Source organism: Hyla sarda, unplaced genomic scaffold (assembly GCF_029499605.1).
Source record: "Hyla sarda isolate aHylSar1 unplaced genomic scaffold, aHylSar1.hap1 scaffold_273, whole genome shotgun sequence".
Taxonomy (NCBI): domain Eukaryota; kingdom Metazoa; phylum Chordata; class Amphibia; order Anura; family Hylidae; genus Hyla; species Hyla sarda.
This window is the reverse complement of record NW_026609429.1, coordinates 136,405-163,250: the sequence shown is the minus strand read 5'-3', so window position 1 is coordinate 163,250 and position 26,846 is coordinate 136,405. Positions and strand designations below refer to the sequence as shown.

The following is a 26,846-nucleotide window of genomic DNA, read 5'->3' as shown; positions in this document are numbered from 1 at the left end:
GCGGGAAGTTAGGGTGAGCTTGTCCGGGCCATCTATGCTGCAGGGACCGTCCGGTGGGGAAGATTAGTCATTGTGGGCTGTCCATCTTCACCGGGGGGGCCTCTTCTCCGCGCTTCGGGCCCGGCCCCAGAGTAGTGACGTTGCCTTGACAACGCCGCACAGGGACGTTCATGCACAACGTCCCTGTGCATCGTTGTCAAGGCAACGTCAATAGTCCGGGCCCGAAGTGTGGAGAAGAGGCCCCCCGGTGAAAATGGACAGCCCGCAACGACTAACCGTCCCCACCGGACGGTCCCTGCAGCATAGATGGCCCGGACCAGCTCACCCTTACATCCTGCCGAGGGGAGGTGAGTACAAAACAAAAGGGGGGGGGGGGTTCATAACTTTTCCTGGGTTTTTGGGGTAAAATTAGGGGCCTCGGCTTATATTCGGGTCGGCTTATACCCGAGTATATACTGTAATTGCCTACTCCCCCAAAGTTTAGCTCCCCCTCTGGTGGCATGACAGTATTAGCTAGTCACTGCGCGTTGATATTTCCCGTCACATAATACACGTAGTTCACATAGTTCAAATAAGAGAAAAAACAAACAACAACTCTCAGTTAAGAGACACTTTGGTCCACAATCTACAGCTGCCGGAGCTTCCGATTTCTCTATTCCTTATCATGCTCTGCATCATGTGTGAAGATTATTTTTCATGCTCGGCGTTCTTCAAGTATGAATCCTTTATAGTTCATTAAAACTACAATATTTAGCACCACAACATTTCACACATTAGCCGGATCAAACCATCAGTCACTTACAGTTCCCGTATCTGCGCTGGCAAGCTTACTAAGTCCACACCTGCGTTCTGAGGCACAGGCACCGAGCCCTGGCTTTCTTCTGGGTTAAGACGTTTCCCGGGTCATGTGATCCCTTCTTGCAGTGCTGTCTATACTCCACATTCTATGATGGAGGAGGAGGCGGAGGAGAACCAATCCAACAGAGGGGCACCAGGGGGCGGGGCATCGGGGCTGTCCAGCCCACACCGACTCCCCGACCCCAACTGACCCTTACTAAGCCAGTAGGGTCTGACATCTTCCATCCTCCACATCCCACCTCCAGCCGCCGGGTCATCAGGCCACACAACAGTCACTCCGCATCAGGTACTGGGGCAGGGATCTATCGAGAGGGCCGGTATGGGATCCCGACAGAGTATCCAGGAGCTGGAGCTGACGACCTCACATCCTTTCATCACGTGACCACCTCTGCCAGGAGATTTAAACAGGTATCCTGCCACCATTGTGCTTTAATAATGTGGAAATATATCAAATTTACAAGAAGCTTTTTTTTATTTTATTTTTTTAAAGGGGTATTCCAAGAATTTCTTTTATGTGACTATGCTACAGAGGCTGTAAAGTTAGTTTAGTCCATAATATAGTATCTGTACCTGTGTGTGATGGTTTTCTCCCAATTCTTCTGTGATTTTCACCCCAATATTTATTTTTACCAGCATACAAAATGACTGTTGTCTCAGATTTTTCCCAGCTTGCAATGCGGCCGAGACCTGATTCACTAGTCAGCTGATGACAGGGAGCCTGTCTGCTTCAATGGGTGGAGGGATCAATCTGCAACTAATGCAACAGCTGTAGGCACCCTGATTGAAAACCACTGTTTTTTTGAATGGATGCAGCTCATTTATGTTTCAATGGGTGGAGGGATCAATCTGCAACTAATGCAACAGCTGTAGGCACTCTGATTGAAAACCACAGGTCTTTTGAATGGATGCAGCTCATTTATATTTCAATGGGTGGAGTGGCTGATGTGTGGGAGGGAGGAAGATGGAATTGTGGGATTTGTAGGCAAAAAATGAAAAGTCAAACAGGAAATACCAGTTCACAAAATGATAGCCACAGTGTAATGGTAATCTCACAACATAGCCATTTATCCCAAAGACAAGCGCAGATCCTTCCTAAGCCATGTCCATTACTGTCTGCCAGGTACTAAACCACCTTATGCTGGAGAACCCCTTTAATATTAACATTCAAATTGTATAACTTAAAAAAATCTTATTGGTTATATTCATAGTTAAATTTGTATGTGTTTTAAAGAATTTGGAAAATACAGTTGCTCAGTTTTTTAGATTTAAAGGGGTACTCCAGTGGAAGACCCCTTTTTTTTATTTATTTTTTATTCAACTGGTGCCAGAAAGTTAAACAGATTTGTAAATTACTTCTATTTAAAAATATTACTCCTTCCAGTACTTATCAGCTGCTGTATAATACAGAGAAAGTATTTTTCTTTTAGAATTTTTTTTCTGTCTGTCCACAGTGCTCTCTGCTGACACTCTTTTTATTATAAAAATACAAAACTTATCCAATACAACAAAAAACAAGCTTAACCAGCTATAATATAAATCAAAAACAAAACCCTGCCTAACCGGCCAGCCCAGCTTTACAAAGCAAAAAGAAAACAAACAAACAAAAACACACTGACACACATACCAAAAATGAACATAAAAACAGCACAACTTGGCTTAAACATAAACATAAAATTAGCACTACCTGGCTGTAACTCAAACCATCCATACTCGGGGGGGGGGGGGGGGGTAAAAAATAAAAAAATAAAAAAATAAATAAATAATAATTATAAAAATAAAGAAATAAATAAATAAAAATAAACAGCACAACTTGGCTTAAACATAAACATAAAATTAGCACTACCCGGCTGTGACTCAAAACCATCCATACTCGGGAAACAAAACAAAAGGGGAAAATAAATAAATAAAAAATATAAAAATTAAAAATCTAAATAAATAAACAAAAACACATAACACAACAACTGGTCCGACTGCCATAACTATAATATGAGACAATATAAAACGATGTAGATACAAAACCAAATAGATACAAAATCACTAATAGAAATTAATAAATTATAGTATATAAACATAAATATATGCACCCTATTTACAGAAACCTACAAAAAAAAAAAAAAATATAAAAAAAAAAAAAAAAAAAAAAAAAAAAAAAAAAATACAGGAAATCCCTACACTCGAACTGTGCCCTCACCCACACCACCCCTCCTGCACATGGGTCAGAGTCCATACCGTTCCTCTACAGTTTACAAAGTTCTGTCCTTAACTGACCCATGTCAGGTCCCCCAAAAACACGAAAACACACCACCACCCACAAATACACCCTCCCCACCTAGCACTCCACCCAACCAACTTATACACAAACTTATACATACTAACTAACAGACACTGAACCACAACCCACTTTAGGCCCAAGTTTGGTCGCCTGTAAGCCCTTCATGCCATATCAGCTTAAAACAAAACAAAAAAGCTAGCGTGCACATGCATTAGCCCACCACCAGAAAGAAGGATGGCAGACTTGATACATCAAAATAATTTTTAACTCTTTTCCTAACTCCCCCTACAATTCTCCCTAATTCTATCCCTCCATTAAAGCTAACCCTACTCTCACCCTATCTCTATCCCTATCACACTTCCCCTATCCAAAATAAAGGTACTCTACCCAAAAGATCTAGTACCTAGGGCACATCAAAAGAAAACCCTCTCCACAGGAGAGAAGCCCTACTGGTACCAAGACTGCCATACTCCAAAGACCTGATCTTCCCGAGGTCACCGGTGATATTCCTACAGACCTCCACCTCGGAGAGGATTTTCTGCTGGGTCGACACTAAACACCGTGCATTCCACGTGTAGTACCTAACCACTAAACTAACTAAGAATAAAGTGCCCCGGTCTCGGCCACCCAGTGTCCTGAATGCCCCATAAGCCCACTCCGGATAGGTAAGGCCGGCAAGTTGACTCCAGCCGATGGAAGCGCCCACCCGGTTGTAAACCCCTATATTAAAGGGACAATGAAGCAGGAAATGGTCCATGCTTTCCAGCGTGTCCCCACACTCTTCTCGGGGACATCCCCGGTCATCAGAGTTCCTGCACTTCAGGTTGTCCCTTACATATAGCTTCCCCTGAAAGCAGCGCCAGGCCAAGTCCCAAAACTTCTGGGGGATCCTTTTCATGTTTAAAAGGTACAACCCCACCCTCAGATCCCGACCTGGGCAGTCCCTGAGTGCCAGAGGCTTCTGGAAGTGGGTCAACAGAACCCGTTTGTCAAGGAACTGCCTTGACTGGGTCCTGATCTCCCACACTCCCAGACCCCACCGACGTATCGCCTTCAGAGTCGGGGTAGCGTAAGCCGGAAGATATCCATGTGGTGTACGGAGGTCCTTCACTTGCCCTCCTGTCTCCCATTCCTGGAAGAAAGGCCGAAACCATTCCCTGCAGGAGAGTACCCACGGAGGAGCCCTCTCTGACCAGAGGTTTGAGATGTTAGCTTTTAAAAAGGTGTTTGTTAAGAACACCACAGGGTTTACCATAGATAAACCCCCTAGTCTCCTCGTGCGGTACGTAACCTCCCTCTTGACTAGGTTCATCCTGTTCCCCCATAACAGTTGAAAAAACAGGCTGTAGATCCTAGTGTAGTAAGCCTCTGGCAAGATACATACGCTGCCCAGATAGATAAACAAGGGGAGCAGGTACGATTTGATCAGGTGTACCCTTTCCCTGAGGGTCAAAGACCAACCCTTCCACTGGTCCACCTTCTGAGTGGCATCCTGGAGCTTACCATCCCAGTTTTTGGTGGGATAATCATCCTGGCCAAATGTGATGCCTAAGACTTTTGCTGATTCTTGGGGCCCTGGAAGGGTGTCCGGGAGATCAAACGTGGGATCCCCCCCTCCCAGCCAGAGACTCTCACACTTATCCCGGTTGATCTTAGACCCGGATGCCTCCGAGTAGCGTTCCACCTCCGACATCACCACATCAACCCCCTCTCTCGAGGAGACGAAAATAGTGACATCGTCGGCGTACGCCACTACCCCCTGGATGGCCCCCGGCTCCGCCAAACTCATCCCGACTCCCACCAACGGTCCGCAACTCACCCTCCTAAGGAAGGGATCGATCGCGAACACATATAACAGCGGGCTCAAAGGACAACCCTGACGGACTCCAGACCCCACTCCAAAAGAGTGGCCAGACCACCCGTTCACCAGTGGGAAACTCTCTGCCCCTGCATACAAGATCTTAAGCCAATTAACAAAAGTACTCGGTAAGCCATATCTCAGGAGGACGGACCAGAGGTACTCGTGGTTCACCCGATCAAATGCTTTGGCCTGATCCAAGGACAGCAAGTACCCCTTCCAGAAACCCGCACTACTCCGCTCCACTGCCTCCCTGACACTAAGGACAGCACTTAAGGTGCTTCGGCCTGGAACAGTGCAGTGCTGGGCCTCCGAAAGGAGCCGGGGTGCAAACTTCACCAGCCGATTAAACAGTATCTTGGCCAGAAGCTTCCTGTCCGTATTGAGAAGAGCTATGGGTCTCCAATTCTCAATACGGCTGGGATCTTTACCCTTTGAGAGAAGAATCAGGGCTGACCTCCTCATTGACTTTGGCAGAGTGCCGAGGAGAGACACTCATTGAATACCTCAGTCAAGAGGGGAGCTAAAGACTCCTTAAAGGTCCTGTACCACTCAGATGTTAAGCCATCCGGACCTGGTGACTTCTTGGGGGCAAGCCCCTCGATCGCCAGTCTCACTTCCTCTTCCCTGATCTCTTCTGCCAAAACGCCAAGAGAGGGGTCTACCCCTGGCTCAGGAATGGTTTCAGCCAGGAAACCCGACATCACATCCCGATCCTTCCTTCCCAAGAGGTGAGAGTAGAAGGATCTGACGATCTCCAAGATCCCTGATCTGGACCGATTCAGAGATCCTGTACTATCAATCAGTCCTGAAATGACTTTACTACTCACTGACATCTTACAGTTTCTGTAAGGGTCGGGCGAGCGGTACTTCCCGAAATCCCTCTCAAAAACCAAAGATGCGTGCCTATCGTACTGACACCTCATCAGCAAGGACTTCACTCTGGAGATATCCTCTTGGCTACCTCCAGTCGAGACAAGAAGCTCGAGTTTCCTCCTCAGACCCTGATACAGGCGATACCTGTTCAGGGACCTGAGGCTCGAGAGCTGGCGGAAGAACCCCGCAACCCGCTTCTTGAATATCTCCCACCACTCTGACTTACTACTACATAGGCCCAGTAAAGGTACCTGACTCTGAAGAAAATCCTCAAAGGACTGTCTTATCTCCGCTTCCTCCAGGAGGGACGAATTCAGCTTCCAATAACCTTTTCCCATCCGGGGGGTTTCTGAAACATTCAGGGAAAACAAAATCATACAGTGATCGGAGAACTCCACCTCAACCACGGACACTGCAGAAGAGACGGCTTCCTCCTTTAAATAAAACCTATCTATCCTAGACCTGCGACTACCTTGATGATAGGTGAAACCCGCGTGGCCCGAGGGGCTCCGGATGTGGGCATCCTCTAGGCGAGCTTCTCTAGCTATGCTAATCAGCGCCACACTATCGCAAGTCAGCGGACTATTGGAGCCTCTCCTATCTTGGGACCTCGTGACATTATTGAAGTCCCCTCCAAAGATCACCTGCCGACTCGTAAAAAGAAAGGGTTTAATCCTCATAAAGAGATCTTTACGGCCCCGCTTACTTTGCGGGGCGTAGATGTTAATGAGCCGGAGCTCTTGTCCCTTCATGAAGACATCTAAGATCAGGCACCTCCCCATTTCTAATTCAATAACCCGTCGGCATTCAACAGGAGCGGTAAAAAGGACCGCCACCCCACTATACGGCTCAGCCGCAAGAGACCAGTGGGAGGGACCGCGCCTCCACTCTCTTCTGGCTTTTACCAGAGAGGCTAGATCTGACAACCTGGTCTCCTGTAAAAAGAAAATGTCGGCTTCAACGCGGCCAAGAAAATCAAAGGCTGCGAATCTAGCCGTATCCGACTTTATGCTGGCACAATTAATAGATGCCAGCGTCAATGGGGTGAGTGCCGCCATACAGGGTGATTAAATTAGACGGCCACACCCTTTACTTTTGTTTTCCCTTCTTTTTTGCCCCCTCATCCCCCGAAGAAGACGAGAGGGCAGGACCACTCTTGGATCTTTTTTTCGATTCAGATAGATCCATATTATCCCCGTCTCCGTCCGGCCCCGGTCTAGCCCTGCCCTCTGAGGAAGGTGCCTCAATAGGACAGGGCCCAGTTCCTCCCAGAGGCTCTTTCTCCCTAGGCACCTCGCCCTCACCCTCCCCAGCCAAGGAGGGGGAGGAGATGGTATCGAGGACGAGGTACCGGTTTGACAGGTCAACCAGAGGGGGGGCAGTCAGGCTTCCGTTTTGAACCTGGCCCGTAGTACAAGGAACAGAGGGCTCTGACCTCTTCTTTCTCCCTTTCCTTTTGCCCTTGTCTTTCTTTTTAGGCCTCTCCCCACTCTCCTCATCCACACTTTCATAGTGGGAGGAATCGGAAGGGTCGGCCATATTGCCTTCCTCTCTGTGAAGCCTCCTGATCTCCCCATCCAGCACATCCTCCTCCAGGGCTTCAGCGGTTACAGGGCCGCATTCAGGAGCAGAGGCCAGAGCTACCCCCGTCACCTGGGCACTCTCCAGCTCCCTACTCCTTCTACGATTTTCCTCCCGCCTTAGTTTGGCGGGGCCCTTTTTCCTCCTCACGAGCCCTGTTGCACCCCCATCCCTGCCCATACCCTCCCCGGCCGAGGCAACTTCACAGCTCTCCTCAGCCGGAGCGGCCGCTGCACGGGCGAAGGCGCTAGGACAACGGCTAAATGGGTGCCCAAGGACACCACACAGGTGGCACCGGATCTGCCTACAGGATGCGGCCAGATGTCTCACCTCACCACACAAAGCGCAGACCTGTACAGTACAGGCTGCACTAAAGTGGGTGGGGCTGCCACACCTGTGACAGACCTTAGGCTGCCCCTGGTAGAAGACCTGGATCCTATCACGTCCAAGGAAGGCGGCTGACGGAATGTGGGCAACCGTACTCCCTGAACGCTTGAGTTTGACGGAAAACGTCCAGGCCCCGGACCAGATCCCGTGCTCATCCAAGTTTTTCTTGGGCATGTCCGTCACATCCCCATACCGTCCGAGCCAGGTCATGATGTCATAACAAGAAAGTGACTCGTTACGGGTCAAAACGGTCACCTTCTTGACAGCATTCTGATGGGAAATCGCCTTTACGGCGAAATCCCTCCAGCCGGGCTCGTTTTTTGCCACTTCGTAATTCGACCAGAAGAGTTCGAGCCCCTCCGGCCGAACGAAACTGACGTCAAACTCAGACGATCCGTAGGGGTGAATCAGGGCAAAGATGTCACTCGCCCTGAATTCCATCTGAAGGAGGAGCTCAACCACTTTAGCGCGAGGTGGGCACGCATCCTCGCCCCTCCAAATCAGACGGACCACATTCCTACGGTTATTGTCCTGCCCGGTTGTCGGGAGGGACCAGACCACCTCCCCATTCCGCTCTCGGAAAGCCCCCAAACCGTGCCTCTCTATCCAGAAAGACAGGTCGACCTCACCCCTTCCCTCTACCTGGATCGACCTGTCACCCCTGCGTAGAGCCTCCAGGAGGCGCTGTTGCAAATGGCCCCCAGGGCCGGACGGAGACGGGGACCCCCCTGAACCCCCGGCAGCGACATTAGCATAGCTCCTGGGAGCAGTCACTGCCGGGGGGGCAGCCGGACCAGACCCAGAGCCAGAACCACTTACAACACCATTCACACCACAACTCTCAACCTCTTTATTTCCAGCCATACTATTACCACTCCCATCAACATTCACTCCACTGACACTCCCACATACACTCCTCTCACCCACAACACTACTACACCCATCAATATCACATCCTACATTCTTGTCCTGACTAACAAATTCTGGGCTGGCTGGGACTTGTAGTATGGCTGGCTTTAGTAAAGCCCTTTGTGCTGGCTTAGCCGCTGCTGGGGTCGACGCCGATGGCTTCTCCTTCATGGCTGCTATCACATCCTGATTCTGGGACTGCCCCACCGGGCGCACCCCAGCTCCTCCCACAGCGCCAGCACCTGCTTCACCCGACTTCACAGGCTCTGTGGATAATCCCGGCGCCCGGACACTCCCCCCCCTCACAGGGGAGTGCCTTGCAGTGCCGGTAATGCCCACAGTACTCGGGGAACCGCCCCCCGAGCACCCAGGGGCATAACTCGCGCTGCCCACCATGAGCCCATCCTGCCCCTCCCTACCAGCAGGATGGGTGGGCTTCACATCTATTGCATCTGCAGCTTTTACTGACGCCATGCTGTATCCCCCATGCTGGCTCCGTTCCACCACAGAAACGGAGTCTGGCAGTTTAGAGGACCCAGCAGCCTGAACCAGCTTTGCAGCTGGCCCAGACTGCTGGAAAGGACGGAACACATAATGCACAGTTTCCTGGGTCTTCTGTTTTTTTGCCTTTCTTTTTACTAATGTGTCATCACACTGGTCATCACCAAATGTAAAATTCTGGAGGTGGGCTGGGGACTCCTGCATCACTATAGCCCTCAGCAATCCCCCAGCCTCACTCTCCACATCATCATCCTCACTATCGCTTAGCGGTAGTGCCACCTGAGCCGGCTCTATGTAGCTGTCCTGAGTCTTAGTGGTCTGGGTGTCACAGGGAGTAGGGTCAGGCAATACATCATCCTCCACAACCTGTACACTTTCCTCCAACTTCTTCTCCTCCACCTCCTCCTCCTTTACACCAACACCACCATCCTCTCTTTCTTCACCGCCACTACTCTCCCCATCATCCACCTCCACCTTACCTGGGGATTTCATGGCGGCAAACCGATCCCGGTTCTCCATCTTCTCCCTGAAGAGACCGCTTCCCTCCAGGATCTCTGCTCTCCTCTCCTCCATCTTTGCAATGTCTTTCTTCAGGGCTGCAATCCTCTTTTTCTGTTCCAGTTTATTCTTTTTGGACCCAGAGCATGCCAGATTCTGGGCTCCACGCAGGTCCTCTCTCATCAACCTAAGCTCCCTACCGCAGCGGTCGTATTCCGCAAACCGTGCGGTCATGCGGGAGCAGTAGGTCTCGCTGGATTCTTCGGGCCCTCTCTCAGCCCACAACTCAATACTTTGCCTCCTCGCCTTCCTTCCACTGGATCTCTGGCTGGCACCCATTGCCGGAGGAGCCGAGCCTGCATTGCTGCAGACTCTGCCAGATCTTCTTCCTCCGGCCGGAAAAATGGCTGTCGCTGTTTTCTCTCCACCCCCCGCCAGCCTGGAAGAACGGGGAGTGGAGGCCAGGGGCTCCATGCAGGGAAAACTCTCCCAAGGAGCCTGCCACACCCCTGGGAAAGGTTGGTGAATCACCTGCTCTGCCTCTGGAACTCTGGAGAAACACAAAAAGGGACACACCCAAAGCTGCTTCACACACAACTGCTCCTGGCTACTGTGTTCCACAGGAAGCGCTCTCTGCTGACACCTCTGTCCATGTCAGGAACTGTCCAGAGCAGGAACAATTCCCCATAGCAATCTTCTTCTGCTCTAGACAATTCATGACATTGACACAGGTGTCAGCAGAGAGCACTGTGGTCAGACAGGAAAGTAGTAGTATCCAGTGTAGAGCTGTAGATGCCAGACTGGTGTGAGTACTAGTAGCCAACGTGCAGCAGTAGGTGGCAGACTGGTGTGAGTAGTAATAGCCAGCGTGCAGCAGTAGGTGGCAGACTGGTGTGAGTAGTAGTATCCAGCATACAGCTGTATATGGCAGATTAGTGTGAGTTGTAGTAGCCAGGGTGCAGCAGTAGGTGGCAGACTGGTGTGGGTTATAGTATCCAGCGTGCAGCAGTAGGTGGCAGACTGGTATGAGTACTGGTAGCCAACGTGCAGCAGTAACTGGTAGACTGGTGTTAGTTGTAGTAGCCAGCATACCGCAGCTGGTGGCAGAATGGTGTGGGTTGTAGTAGCCAGCGTACAGCTGTAGATGACAGACTGGTGTGAGTAGTAGTATCCAGAGTACAGCAGTAGGTGGTAGAAGGGTGTTAGTTGTAGTAGCCAGAGTCCATCAGTAGGTAGCAGACTGGTATAAGTAGTAGTAGGCAGCGTGCAGCAGTAACTGGCAGACTGCTGTTAGTAATAGTAGTTAGTGTACAGCAGATGGCAGACTGGTGTGGGTAGTAGTGTCCAGCGTACAGCTGTAGATGACAGACTGGTGTGAGTACTAGTATCCAGAATGCAGCAGTAGGTGGTAGAATGGTGTTAGTGGTAGTAGCCAGAGTCCATCAGTAGGTAGCAGACTGGTATAAGTAGCAGTATCCAGCATGCAGCAGTAACTGGCAGACTGGTGTTAGTAGAAGTAGCCAGCATACAGCAACAGGCAGCAGACTGATGTGGGTAGTAGTGTCCAGCGTACAGCTGTAGATGATAGACTGGTGTGAGTACTAGTTTCCAGAATGCAGCAGTAGGTGGTAGAATGGTGTTAGTAGTAGTAGCCAGAGTCCATCATTAGGTAGCAGACTGGTATAAGTAGCAGTATCCAGTATGCAGCAGTAACTGGCAGACTGGTGGTAGTGGTAGTAGCCAGCGTACAGCAAGAGGCGGCAGACTGGTTTGAGTAGTAGTAGCCAGCGTACAGCTGTAACTGGCAGACTGGTGTTAGTAGTAGTAGCCCGCGTACAGCAGCAGGCGGCAGACTGGTGTGAGGTGTAGTAGCCAGTAGAGATGTCGCGAATTGTTCGCCCGCGAACAGTTCCCACGGCGAATTTAGCATGTTTGCATTCGCCTCGCCGGGCGAACATATGTGAAGTTCGATCCGCCCCCTATACTTTAACATTGCAGTAAACTTTGACCCTGTGAGTCAGAGTCAGCAGACACATTACAGCCAATCAGCAGCAGTCCCTCCCTTCCAGACCCTCCTACCTCTTGCATGGACACCATTTTACCTTCATTCAGCATGCTGCAGGGTTAGGAAGTGGAGGGACAGAGAAGCTGCTCCTGCTGTATAGGGAAAGCGATAGCTAGGTTGCTGCTAGGTGGTGTATTCAGGGTCCAGTTTACTCCTAAAGCACTAGTGTAACATCTGCTTTAACGACAGCACCCAAAAAAGCCCTTTTTAGGGCTGAAAGATATCAGTCCTGGTTGGGAGGGAACCGCTGGTTAAAAGGGGTACTCCAGAATCAAGCTTAAGTTCCTTCAAGCAACTAATTACTACAGTATTCAAAGGGCTGAAAGATAACAGTCCATTAGTCTTGCAACAGCTGAAGGCACCCTGGTTGGGAGGGAACCGCAGGTTAAAAAGGGTACTCAAGAATCAAACTTAAGTTCCTTCAAGCAACTAACTACTACAGTATTCAAAGGGCTGAAAGATATCAGTCCATGTGTTTTGCAACAGCTGTAGGCACCCTGGCTGGGGACCACTGCTTAAAAGGGAAACACCGCTGGTAAGCTTTTTTTCTTTAAAGCAACTAACTACTACAGTATTCAAAGGGCTGAAATATATCAGTCCGTGTGTTTTCAGCTGAAGGCACCCTGATTGGGGACCACTGCATAAAAGGGGAACTCCGCTGGCAAGTTTTTTTGCTCATTGTCACCCTAGTGCAAATCACATTAGGTGTGAGAGTTGCGCAAATAAAAATAAAAAATGACAGGCAGAGGAAGGCCACCCCACAGGGGCCGTCGTGGTGCTGGGATTCCCTTTGGCCCTAGAATGGCCAGTGTTCTGAGGCCACGTACCCTGAACCCCCAAAGTTCTGAGGACTTAGTTGTCACAAGACACCCAATCTACTACTAAAGCTTCCGCTCGGGAACCTTGACGCACTGTCCTCCTCCTCTAGCTTAGCTTCGGGCACCTCTCATGCTACCACTTGCCCGCCTGCCGCCACCACCAACACTAGCACCACAGCAGCTTTACTTGATCCGTCATAGGAGTTATTTACACATCAGTTTGAAGACATGAGTGATGCACAACCATTATTGGCAGAGGATGTAGATAACAGGGATATGTCTCAGTCAGGCAGCATTACACACATGGACGTACGGTGTGATGATGATGTTGTACCCGCTGCTGCTTCCTTTCTTGAGGTGTCAGATAGCGGTGAAGGTGTTGATGATGACGATGTGTCAGTGGATGCCACGTGGGTGCCCGCTAGAAGAGAAGAAGAGGGGGAAAGTTCAGATGGGGAGACAGAGAGGAGGAGGAGACGAGTTGGAAGCAGGGGGAGGTCATCGCAAGGAGCTAGTGGCACAGTCAGACAGCATGCATCGGCACCCGGGGTCAGCCAGATGGGACGCCAATCAACGCATGCTGTTGCCACCACCAGAAAGCCGTCATCGCAGAGCTCAGCAGTGTGGCATTTTTTGTGTGTCTGCCTCTGACAACAGCGAGGCCATTTGCAACCTGTGCCAGAAGAAACTGAGTCGTGGGAAGTCCAACACCCACCTAGGCACAACTGCTTTGCGAAGGCGAATGATGTCACATCACAAACGCCTTTGGGATCAACACGTCAGTACAAGCAGCACACAAAGTCTAAGCCGCCATCCTCCTCCTGGTCCAGCATCTTCAGCCAGGTCAACCACTGCTGCCCTCCTTGCCCCCTCTCAACCATCCGCCTCTACGTCTCTCGACTTGAGCAGTTCCTGCTCATCTGCCCACAGTCAGGTGTCTGTCAAGGAGATGTTTGAGAGCAAGAAGACAATGTCTCAAAGTCACCCCCTAGCCCGGCGTCTGACAGCTGGCTTGTCGGAACTGCTAGCCTGACAGCTTTTACCATACAAGCTGGTGGAGTCTGAGGCCTTTAAAAAATTTGTAGCCATTGGGACACCGCAGTGGAAGGTACCCAGACGAAATTTTTTTGCACAAAAGGCAATCCCCAACCTTTACTCCATTGTGCAAAAGGAAATTACGGTATGTCTGGCACACAGTGTAGGGGCAAGGGTCCATCTGACCACTGATACCTGGTCTGAAAAGCATGGTCAGGGAAGGTATATCACCTACACCGCTCATTGGGTAAACCTGGTGATGGCTGCTAAGCATGGAATGCGTGGCTCTGCAGAGGAGTTGGTGACACCACCACGACTTGCAGGCAGGCCTGCTGCCACCTCCTCTACTCCTCCTACTCCATCCTCTTCCATAACATCCTCGGCCGAGTCCTCTTCCACTGCTGCGTCTTGCTCCACATCACCGGCACCCCCCCCCCCCAGCTCCCCAGGTGCCATTCCACATCCTGGATACGGCAGTGTCACGCCATCTTGGGGTTGACTTGCCTCAAAGCGGAGAGTCACACCGCACCAGCGCTCCTGTCGGCCCTGAACGCACAGGTGGACCAGTGGCTGACTCCGCACCAACTGGAGATCGGCAAGGTGGTTTGTGACAACGGAACAAATTTGTTGGCGGCATTGAGGTTGGGCAAGTTGACACATGTGCTGTGCATGGCACATGTGTGTAATCTGATTGTACAACGCTTTGTGCTCAAGTACCCAGGCTTACAGGATGTCCGGAAGCAGTCCAGGAAGGTGTGTGGCCATTTCAGGCGTTCCTACACGGCCAAGGCGCACTTGTCAAATATCCAGCGGCGAAACAACATGCCAGTGAGCCGCGTTGGAATTCAACACTCCTAATGTTTGACCACCTGCTCCAACAAGAAAAAGCCGTCAATGAATATTTGTATGACCGGGGTGCTAGGACATCATCCGCGGAGCTGGGAATTTTTTTGCCACGTTACTGGAGGCTCATGCGCAATGCCTGTAGGCTCATGCGTCCTTTTGAGGAGGTGACAAACCTGGTCAGTCGCACCGAAGGCACCATCAGTGACATCATACCATTTGTTTTCTTCCTGGAGCGTGTCCTGCGAAAAGTGCTGGATCAGGCTGTAGATGAGCGTGAAAAGGAAGAGTTGTGGACACCATCACCACCAGAAACAGCCTTATCAGCATCGCTTGCTGGACCTGCGGCAACACTGGAAGAGGATTGTGAGGAAGAGGAGTCAGAGGAGGAATGTGGCTTTGAAGAGGAGGAGGAAGACCAACCACAGCAGGAATCCCAGTGTGCTCCTTGTCACCTATCTGGTTCCCGTGGTGTTGTACGTGGCTGGGGGGAAGAAGATGATACCTTCCCTGACATCACTGAGGACGAGGAACGGGACATGAGTAGCTCGGCATCTGTCCTTGTGCAAATGGGGTCTTTCATGCTGTCGTGCCTGTTGAAGGACCCTCATATAAAAAGGATGAAGGAGAACGACCTGTACTGGGTGTCCGCGCTACTAGACCCCCGGTATAAACATAAAGGAGGAGATTTATCAAAGCATTTAGACTGTTTTTTTCTGTCTAAATTTGTCACACAGAAAGTCGCAGTCTAAATATGTGCGACTTTTCTGCGACTTTTGCTGTGGAGGATTTTTAGAACATGATGCATGCTAGTCTATTTTAGATGGAAATGCATTGGAAAATGCATTGGTGCTGAATTTATCAAGTGCGACTTTTGTGCGACAAGTTGCATCTGCCCAAAATACGCTGAAATGTCAGACCATGTTGGAGCAGGTCTAAATGCAGTTTAAGCTGTAGACCCTGAAGTCTGAGCACAGAATTTATCAAGGGCTGTGAGACCTTTAATAAATTAAGAGCACAATAGACAGGGGACGACCACATACGCTGGTCTATAAGCATGCCCAGAATAGACTAGATTAGGAAATGTCCCCCAAAGTGCCTGACATGTTAACGCATTACAGCAAGGCGGAAAGGATTCAGCAGGTCCAAAATAAATTAAGAAGTATGCTGTACACAGCGTATAAGGATCATGTCACAGCACAACAGGGATCTAACAGGGGAAGAGGTGAAAGTAATCCTCCTCCTCCCACGAACACGCCGGTGTGAGGTGGTTTTTTGTGCCCCCGTAGATCCATGCATCCGCTCCTCCCCCAGCTCTCCGAACATTTCCGAAGCTAGAGCCGGGGGAGGGCAGAGCAAGGGGAGGGAGGAGGTTCACGCCCCTCCTTCATCTCCCCTCCCTGAGCTCGGCTGGACGCAGATCTCTACGGCACGCCCACTCCAGGCTAAAGGGGGACACACTGCACGGGCTAAAGGGGGACATACTGTAGGGGCTAAAGAGCCCGTGCAGTATGTCCCCCTTTAGCCTGTGTAGTATGTCCCCTTTAGCCTGTACAGTATGTCCCCCTTTAGCCCGTGCAGTATGTCCCCCTTTAGCCTGTGCAGTAAGTCCCCCTTTAGCCTGTGCAGTATGTCCCCCTTTAGCCCGTGCAGTATGTCCCCCTTTAGCCAGTGCAGTATGTCCCCCTTTAGGCTGTGCAGTATGTTCCCCTTTAGCCTGTGCAGTATGTCCCCTATTAGCCTGTGCAGTATGTCCCCCTTTACACATAGAGCTCATTGGGAGCACTACTCTACATCCTCAGCTCGGGGAAATGAGGGAGGGGACCTGCCGTGGAGATTTACGTCCTCAGCTCGGGGAGATGAGGGAGGGGACCTGCCGTGGAGATTTACGTCCTCAGCTCGGGGAGATGAGGGAGGGGACCTGCCGTGGAGATTTACGTCCTCAGCTCGGGGAGATGAGGGAGGGGACCTGCCGTGGAGATTTACATCCTCATCTCGGGGAGATGAGGGAGGGGACCTGCCGTGGAGATTTCTGTCCTCAGGGAGGGGGCGTGCTGTAGAGATCTGCGTCCAGCCGAGCTCAGGGAGGGGAGATGAGGGAGGGGGCGTGAACCTCCTCCCTCCCCTTGCTCTGCCCTCCCCCGGCTCTAGCTTCGGAAATGTTCGGAGAGCTGGGGGAGGAGCGGACGCATGGATCTACGGGGGCGCAAAAAACCACCTCACACCGGCAAGGACAGGATGCTGTACAGACATGTTGTGGATGGAGGACATGCGGAGCTTTTTAAGTCCGACGCATCGCCACAGCCCTTCTGGGTCCACCCTCAGAGAACGACTTGACCGACAGGTAGCAGACTACCTGGCCTTAACCGCAGATATCGACACTCTGAGGAGCGATGAACCCCTTGACTACTGGGTGTGCCGGCTTGACCTGTGGCCTGAGCTATCCCAATTTCCGCTCGAACTTCTGGCCTTCTCCCGCTTCAAGTGTCCTGTCAGAAAGGACCTTCAGTGCAGCAGGAGGTATTGTCACTGAGAAAAGGAGTCGCCTTGGTCAAAAAAGTCTGGATTACCTCACCTTTCTTAGGATGAATGAGGGATGGATCCCGAAGGGACTGACACTGGGCGATACATTGGACTGTACAAGGTCTGATCAGATGAGCTGCCTTGGCCTAAAAATGGTTCACACGCTGCTGTATTTGAACTCTGAATGCCGGATGACTTGCGTGACTTATCCGCCACCAACTAGGGTTCAAGCCGCAATGTTTTAGGGCACTTTCTGCCTGCCCATTGAAGTCAAGGCGGTTCGCCCGGTTTGCGAACTTTTGCGGACGTTCGTGTTCGCGGTTCGTGAACCGAAAATTTTATGTTTGCGACATCACTAGTAGCCAGCGTACAGCTGTGACTTAGGAGGCATTTCTATAAGGATAGGAATTTTATATACACCACTTCCACCTGTTCCAAGTTTTTCATATCATAGTGGTATTAAACAAAGACAACAACAACAAAAAAATTTAAATAACCAGAATGACATTCTGCTCAGTGACAATAGATTTCGAGATTTCAGAAATACGCCTTTCAGTAGTTGTAATTGTTGATACAGCTGGCAGTAATCTAATATATAATCATATATAAAAGATAATCATCCATCACCTATAAATAAAAATAGGCAGCATGTCACCCATCTATATCTCTACCAGCTGCTATTAATATACATGATACATATTTATATTACATATAGTTGGCTTTTAGATCCTGGCTTTCAGAATTATATGACACAGTTGGGTGCAAAATGTTAAACAGCTGAAACCAAAAAGAGAATAGAGATATTCTAAATATTAAAATAAAAAATGTGTAGTTCCTTTTTTGTTGTTTTTTCCCTTTTCTTTTCCTTCCTTTTCCCTTCCTTGCACAGTAGGCACATACCTTTATATACACCCCCTTTAGAGACAGTCAATTCATATCTTTCCCCAGCAAATCACTGTACAGTTATGTGGATGTTGATGAGATAAAGGTAGGGTCACACGTAGTGCATCCGCAGCGTATTTGATGCTGCAGATGCGCTACTGGCCTCCTGCTGTGGGAAGGGGGGTGGGGGAAGCGAAGAGCAATAGCTATGTCATGCCATCAGGTGTCCACCCCCAGCAATATTGAAATTTGAGACTGTTATGGAAATAAAATATTAAATTAAATAAAATGGAAATGTTTTTAAGGGTCACTGAGTTTTAACAAATCTTCTGGTGTGTTCTATGGAAATAAATTGTCTGCATGTCAATAGTTTTGATAAGTTGGGGTTTTAGTATTTAGACCCTGACCAACTGCTAATAAATAATTGCAAAAAAGTTATGTCCCTTTAAGTTCTGAAAGACGGTAAAGGAACCTATCAGGGGATAAGAAGGTCCTGAGTGTGGAGGAGAAGGTCCTGAGTGTGGAGGAGAAGGTCCTGAGTGTGGAGGAGAAGGTCCTGAATGTGGAGGAGAAGGTCCTGAGTGTGGAGAAGAAGATCCTGTGTGTGGAGGAGAAGGTCCTGAGTGTGGAGGAGAAGGTCCTGAGTGTGGAGGAGAAGGTCCCGAGTGTGGAGGAGAAGGTCCTGAGCGTGGAGGAGAAGGTCCTGAGTGTGGAGGAGAAGGTCCTCACTGTGGATGAGAAGGTCCTGAGTGTGGAGGAGAAGGTCCTGAGTGTGGAGGAGAAGGTCCTGAGTGTGGAGGAGAAGGTCCTGAGTGTGGAGGAGAAGGTCCTGAATGTGGAGAAGATCCTGAGTGTGGAGGAGAAGGTCCTGAGCGTGGAGGAGAAGGTCCTGAGTGTGGAGGAGAAGGTCCTCAATGTGGATGAGAAGGTCCTGAGTGTAGAGGAGAAGGTCCTGAGTGTGGAGGAGTAATCATCTCATCTCCAGGCCACGCCCACAACTATTGATAAAATAATACATTTTAATTTACTAATAACCAAATCTATATATTCTCTGTTTGCACTTAATCTTTGTTCTTCTGAATGATTATCTCCTGGGGTTGATTTATTTTCCTCTGTAATATCTGAAGGTCGATGTTGTTCTCTTATCTCCAGGGGTCTCCTCTTCCCAGGACATTTAAGGTTTAGATATAAAAGGGCATGAAACCCATAGTCATTGTTATATTCAGAAGCCCTGGGCGCTCCTCCTGTCAGGATATAGACAATATCTCCTGTATTTTATCTGGTGATGATAATGGAGGAATGAACGTGTCCTGGGGGCTGCTGGGGATCCGGAGGAAGGTCACATGACTTGTAGATTAATAGAAGAATTGTATTACACACAGAAAAAGACTCAAAAAATCCTTCATAGAGAATCCAAGATCTGTTCTTCATCATCTTCAGTCATGTGATATCATCCTCCTCACAACGCTCTACAAGACATCAGCCAGAGATGAAGACCCATGAAGCCAACTCCACAGCGGTCACGGAGTTCCTTATCCTGGGGTTCCCGGCCCTGAATGGTTACAAGTTCCCTTTCTTCTCTATTGTTCTCGTCATGTATTGTCTGACTCTATGTGAGAACCTCTTGATCATTTTCCTGGTGTCCACAAGCCAACGTCTACGGTCACCAATGTTTTTCTTCCTTGGACATTTGGCGTTGACAGACATCGTCCTTGTTTCAAATATTGTCCCTAAGCTCCTGGACATTATCATAAGGGAAGGGGGCGCTATACCTTTTGTTGACTGTTTTGCACAGTTTTACTTCTATGGGGTATCGATCTGTGCGGAGTGTTTCTTGCTCACAGCCATGTCCTATGACCGGTACTTGGCCATCTGTAGACCTCTACATTATACGTCACTGATGAGCGTCCCCCTTAGATACAGCCTGGTCCTCTCCTCCTGGGGACTCGGCTTTATATTGGCCCTTATGACATTTTTACTTGTGTTTGACTTAGACTTCTGTGGGCCGAATGTTATTAACCATTTCTTCTGTGACTTTGCTCCTCTTGTAGAACTCGCTTGTTCAGATACAACAGTTGTCAGTATTGAAATGCCCGTCCTCTCTGCCTCCCTAATTTTGTCACCTTTCTTATTTATTATTATCACTTATGTTTATATTTTTATCACTATTTTTGGAATTCCCTCCACCTCCGGCCGACAAAAATCTTTCTCTACCTGTAGCTCTCACTTGGTGGTGGTTTCCGTCTATTATGGGTCCATGCTCATCATCTACATGGTCCCATACAGAGGACACTCCCTGAGTATTAATAAGTTCCTATCCCTGGTCTACATTGTCCTCACCCCCCTCCTGAACCCTGTGATCTACAGTCTAAGGAACCAGGAGATTCAGGCCTCTGTGAGGAAACATCTGAAGGTCCGTGGTCATAAAGGTCTCTTGTAGTAGAGGGAATGGATCTGAACACTAAGGGTTAATTTAATCTGAATGAAATTCCCATTTTTTTGAATAGAAGAAAAGTTTACTGTAATAATTTATAAATGTAGTAGAAGGGAATGTATCATCTGATGATAATAAACTTATAATAAATCAAATTTCTAATTCTAATGGAAAATCCAAAATGTCCTGTTTTCTGTTATCACTTGTTGGCTTTGTAGTGTAACCTGGGTCAGAATGATCAGAGTCATCTCCTCTGTAATGTTATAGGAAAGTAAGGAAAGCTATAGATCTATAAGTTAATGAGGCTACAGATGGTTCCCCTATTCTAGCAGGAGACCACAGGGGATATGGATATTTTAGCCCCGTGCAGAGAAGGAACAGAGATAGAAGGAAGAAAAAAAAGTTTGGACCTCAGAAAACACAGGGGCGGGAAATGTTGTGGTTGACGTGAATGGGACTTCTGACTATTCCCTATTCTGATCGCTGTAGTCTCTGGTGAGTTTTGGGCAGCAAAGTTGCCAGGAGATTTAAACAGGTATCCAGACCAACATTGGAGATGGGCTAATAATTCACGAGGAAATATATAATTTTTACAAGAACATTTCTTTAATATATGAAAAAGTAATAATTCAATATATCAGACAGTAATCAAAATAAATAAATGAATAAATAATCTATTTGTTTGAATAACAAAATTCATAATTAGATTTATGTATATGTTTAAAGGATTAAATTTAAAATTTAAAAACTTTTTAAAATTTAAATATTTTTTTTTATTATAAACAAAAGGGAAAAAAGGGTTCAAACATAATGAAAAGGATAAAATACAAATTCAAAATGTTTAACTTTAACCCCTTAAGGACTCAGGGTTTTTCCGTTTTTGCACTTTCGTTTTTTCCTCCTTACCTTTTAAAAATCATAACCCTTTCCATTTTGTACCTAAAAATCCATATTATGGCTTATTTTTTGCATCACCAATTCTACTTTGCAGTGACATCAGTCATTTCACCCAAAAATTCACGACGAAATGGAAAAAAAAAATCATTGTGCGACAAAATCGATGAAAAAACGCCATTTTGTAACTTTTGGGGGCTTCTGTTTCTACGCAGTGCATATTTCGGTAAAAATGACACCTTATCTTTATTCTGTAGGTCCATACGGTTATAATGATCCCCAACTTATATAGGTGATTTTGTCGCACTTCTGGAAAAAATCATAACTACATGCAGGAAAATTTATACGTTTAAAAATGTCATCTTCTGACCCCTATAACTTTTTTATTTTTCCATGTACAGGGCGGTATGAGGACTAAATTTTTGCGCCGTGATCTGAAGTTTTTATCGGTATGATTTTTGTTTTGATCGGACTTTTGATCACTTTTTATTCATTTTTTAATGGTATAAAAAGTGACCAAAATACGCTTTTTTGGACTTTGGAATTTTTTTGCGCGTACGCCATTGACCGTGCGGTTTAATGAACAATATATTTTTATAGTTCGGATATTTACGCACGCGGCGATACCACATATGTTTATTTTTATTTACACTGTTTTATTTATTTTTTTATGGGAAAAGGGGGGTGATTCAAACTTTAATTAGGGAAGGGGTTAAATTACCTTTATTAACCCTTTTTTTTTACTTTATTTTTGCAAATATACCAAAACGGACAACTATGACCTGGGAAAGAAAAATTGTATCTATGTAGTATATGAGTGACCAAGCACTATCGGTTGACCCAGGTACTAGTATTGGCTATAAGTGTGTGAACTCCAAACATAAATAGTAAATAACAAGAAAGAGAAAACGGAGTCACTTATAAAACATACATCATTTTATTAATTCCGTAGAATGTAAGTACATAAAAAATATTAATTAAAAGTATTATTTTTCAAAGAGGAATGAGGCTAAAAGGTGGTGTCACCGGCTCTGCGATAAAGGCTGGGGTATATATAATGTATATAATACTCAGTCCACCACAATGAGATAGAAATGGTACAATAGTCTTGCACACAAATTTGCACAAACAAGGTGTTTAGCAGCATGTAAAAAACATGTATATACATCTCACAGTGAGAACAAAAGTATTGCATGCCAAATAAAGTGCAGTGTGCATGTAAACAAACACAACATTGCAGGGATACAAATCAGTATGGCGATATACCAGAGTACAGCAGCAATTAGCAGAGACCGGGACAGCACCACTCCAACGTACGTTTCGGTACGCAACCTTCGTCTGGGAGTGGCTCTATCCCAGTCCGATTGTCTATTTGTATCCAGGAACACCAATCAGATTGTATTGTAAGACTGATAATATAATCCTCACCTGTGGCTGTTACGATGCACGCGAACGCCGGCCCCGCCGCTGCCCGGAAACCGGAAGGAGCCGCGTCACATGACACGGCACTGCGAGAAATCACATGACCGTGCCATGACGTAGACGCGACTCACCCGGAACCCCAGCAGCGCAGAGACGGCGCACACGCACCAGCGACAGGAGCAGTGTCTGTGATCAGCAGAACACTGATAGATTAAGCATATCCATACATATTAACAATAGCATAATATAATATACGAGATTGCAATAAATAATAAAGAGTATACTAGGTGCCATATAATACATTTAGATTTGAATTAAAATAAAATGTGAATGCATAAATGGTATGTGGTCCAGTGTGTGTGTATAAGAAAGGTAAGTGTAGTGACCTATATGTAGGGAGTATATATAATTTATATAGGGCAATAAAGGAGATCTCCTGGGGTCAGGTGGGATTCTATATGGAATGGGGATATCTGAGTGTAATAAAAATTGTGTGCGAGCCAGGGCAAAGTGAAATATAAAAAAGTGACAGGAGAAGAGTGTGGTGGAATAGGGGATTATATAAAAATGTAAAGTTCTATGAAGAATTGGGAAAAAAGATAATGAGTGAAGGGGAGTGATGAAAAATATAAAAATATATGAAGATATAATATTGGAAGTAAAAAAAAAGCGTTAAAATTAATAACATGATATTTACCAAAAAAAGAGGAAGGAATGTGTAGTGTGAAAAAATGACAAATTAAAAATACACACGTGAAAAAAGTGAAGAGGGAGGGGGAGAAAAGATAGTGAAAAAACTAATTAGTGCCAGTTAGGTAAAAGGTGTATATAGTACACATAATCCCCATGCACCTCACCTGACCAAAGTATATAAACCCGTATACTGTATCCAGCCCATACATTATAAAAAGATAAACTAATGGAAGTAAATAGACCAAAATTTATAAGACACCGACTCATATCCAAACATAAGGAGGAAAGAAATTAACATAGTGGAATGGCATCTATGAATCCCAAGTCCAAAATCTTGAGTATGTAGACATCAATATAAAGAACAATCTCCTATTTACATCTGTGTCCTGGAAGAGAAACAAAAATAAAAATAACTGTTAAAAGTAGGTAAGAAGATGAATTAAAAGGGGATTAAAAACAGACAGAACAGACGAGGAATACATAAATGGCTTCAATGGTCAAAAAATATATATATGTTGTAGCTATAAAAATGGTCCAAATGGTAGCAATTCATTTAAACCGTGGGGTTGCACCGTGTCCAAGCGCCAAATCCAATAGCTCTCACGTTGAGCCAAACATTTCCCCAAGTCACCCCCACGCATCCCAGGATACAATCTGTCAATACCGCAGAATTGGAGGAGCCCATCATCACAATCATGGAACAGCTTAAAGTGTTTGGGTATTGTCTTCAAATCCTCAATACTTCCTATCGTCTGCGCCAATCGCATATCTCTCATATGTTCCCGAATACGGATTTTGAGGGGGCGTGTGGTGAGGCCCACATACATTTTTGGGCAGGGAAACACTTCATAGTAGACTACATAGCGTGTGGTACATGTAATCTGATGTTTAATCCTGTATGTAATTGTAGTCTGGGAGTTCGTAAAAGTAGTAGACTGCTTCATGTTGGGACAGGCAACGCACTGTCCACATGCTCATGATCCCCATCTGGGCCCTCTCGAGCCAAAAATATTTTCAGGTGGTTCAGGTAGGTATTCACTCCTAACTAGGAGATCTCCTAAATTTTTCGCCCGTCGAGCTGTGATTTGGGGTTTAGGTGGAATGTACTGTCTGAGGACCGGGTCCGTGGTGAGAATTGACCAATATTTAGTCATGCAGGATTTCATGTTGTCCCAGTGAGAGTGGTAGTTCGTGATAAACCGTACTGTATCATCACCCTGGTTTTTAGGTTTTGGACATAATAGTTGAACACGAGACTGTTGTTTTGCCCTGTTATAGGCTTTTTTCAGCGATCTGTGACTGTACCCCCTTTGTAGAAACCTACCTCTTAAATCGTCGGCTTGTGTCTTGAAGGCTTGTTCCGAGGAGCAAATATGCCGAGCGTGTAGATACTGGCCGTATGGTATGGCTCTCACAGTATGTGTCGGATGAGATGATGTAGATAAGAATTGACTGAGGTCCTCTTGCGGAATACATCCGAGTGCAAATATCCCGTTGGATCACGCTGTAGAAGAACATCAAGAAACTCCACTTGATTAGCATCACATGAATAAGTAAGTTTGATATTATAATCGTGATATTCAAACTGTGACAAGTTATATTATAGTGAAAAGTAAATATTCACAGCAAGTGCAGAAAATCGTGATAATTGTGGCAATTCAACTTCTATATTACAAACCTAGTGCGTGTAAAACATTGGAGAAAAAAATATATAAAAAAAAGTGAAAAAAGACAAACATGTCATGTGATACCTTTCTGTATCTCTCGCTGGCTTACAGATATAGATTTAAGTTAAAATCCTAAAAAGTACATTACATTCACAATAAGAGCAGTGACAATACAGTGCCATGTTGAAGGGGTGGCAGTTTGTAGCATTTAAGAGGCAGAATCTCTGATGGTGGCGTCTTAGGGACCTATAACACTGCACACACTGATCTCTTATACTGATCATTGTTATCCCATAATCCCATAGGAACCTATAACACTGCACACACTGATCTCTTATACTGATCATTGTTATCCCATAGGGACCTATAACACTGCACACACTGATCTCTCATCCTGATCACTGGCGTGTATTAACGCGCCTGTGATCAGCGTTATCGGCGCTTGACTGCTCCTGCCTGGATCTCAGGCACGGAGAAGTCATTCGTCGATCGGACAGCGAGGAGGCAGGTAAGGTCCCTCCCGGTGTCCTGCAAGCTGTTCGGGACACCGCGATTTCAGCCCGACTGACTAGCCGGGATACTTTCACTTTCACTTTAGAAGCTTTGACCGCCACTTCTAAAGGGTTAATACCGCACATCGCCGCGATCGGCGATGTGTGGTATTAGTCGCGGGTCCCGGCCGTTGATGAGCGCCGGGACCGACGCGATGTGATGCGGGTTCGCAGCACGACCCCGCTTCATAATGCGGGAGCCGGCGCAGGACGTAAATATACGTCCTGCGTCGTTAAAGGGTTAAAGTATAAATTTTAAGTTATTAAGTAAATGTGCAGGTGTAATGCCTGCACTCCGGCGGGACACGACGGCCGTGAGCGCTCTTTGCTTATGTTCCCACTGCCTCCTAGGGCGCGCGAACGCCAGAACTCTTATTCCTAAAGGGCCAGTGCTCAATTAATCAAGTGTCTACACCTGCACCCCTGTCCTTAAATATCAGCTCCTCCCTTGGTTCCCTGCCGAACCTTTGGTTGTCTATTGCCATTATGAAAGTCCTGTGTACCTGTTCCTTGCTACATTACCTACCCTGCACCTGTGTTATCTGCCCTGACCTACTGCCATCTTGCCACGTCCTGCCAGTCTCCTTCTGTGCCACGCCACCTCCCAGCTACCTGTGTGGGCGGGTCATGCTAGGAGTAGCAACCTGGGTGCCGCCTGCCGCAGCTAGGCCGTCCCGCTTTGCGGCAGGCTCTGGCGAAAAGGGATAAAATGTGCACTTTATGCAGAGTTTTTTCATTTCAGTTTTTTTATTATAACATTTTAAGTGTTTTTATTCTTTGTTTAATTTTAGGTGTGGACGTCATCTTCAAGCTCTTCTTTGTTTCCCATTGGCAGCAACTTTTATGACTGGACTGTGGCCTACTGTAATAATATTGTTAATTACCGTATTTATCGGGGTATACCACGCACCGGCCTATAACACGCACCCTCATTTTACCAAGGATATTTGGGTAAAAAAAAGGTTTTTTTTATACCCCGATACACTGTTTCTTACCCCGCAGAAGCCCCCAGGAAAGGCAAGGGGCTAGAGCCCTGCTGCCGCCGCTTCTCTCCCCCTGGCTATCGGCACCGCTGCCCCTTCTCTCCCCCTGGCTATCGGCGCCGCTGCCCCTTCTCTCCCCCTGTCTATCGGCGCCGTTGCCCCTTCTCTCCCCCTGGCTATCCGCGCCGCTGCCCCTTCTCTCCCCCTGTCTATCGGTGTCACTGCCCCATTGCCGGCACCGATAGCCAGGGGGACAGAAGGGGCAGCGGCACCCATTGCCGGCGCCGCTGCTCCGT

At 47.4% G+C, this 26,846-nt stretch overlaps 1 protein-coding gene across 1 annotated transcript; it reads left to right on the top strand.

The window, feature by feature from the left end:
* Positions 1-19,395: 19,395 nt before the first annotated feature.
* On the top strand, positions 19,396-20,346 carry LOC130325650 (olfactory receptor 6F1-like). The gene has a single exon (XM_056553317.1). The coding sequence runs from the start codon at positions 19,396-19,398 to the stop codon at positions 20,344-20,346; it is 951 nt and encodes a 316-aa protein (XP_056409292.1).
* The last annotated feature ends 6,500 nt before the right edge of the window (positions 20,347-26,846 follow it).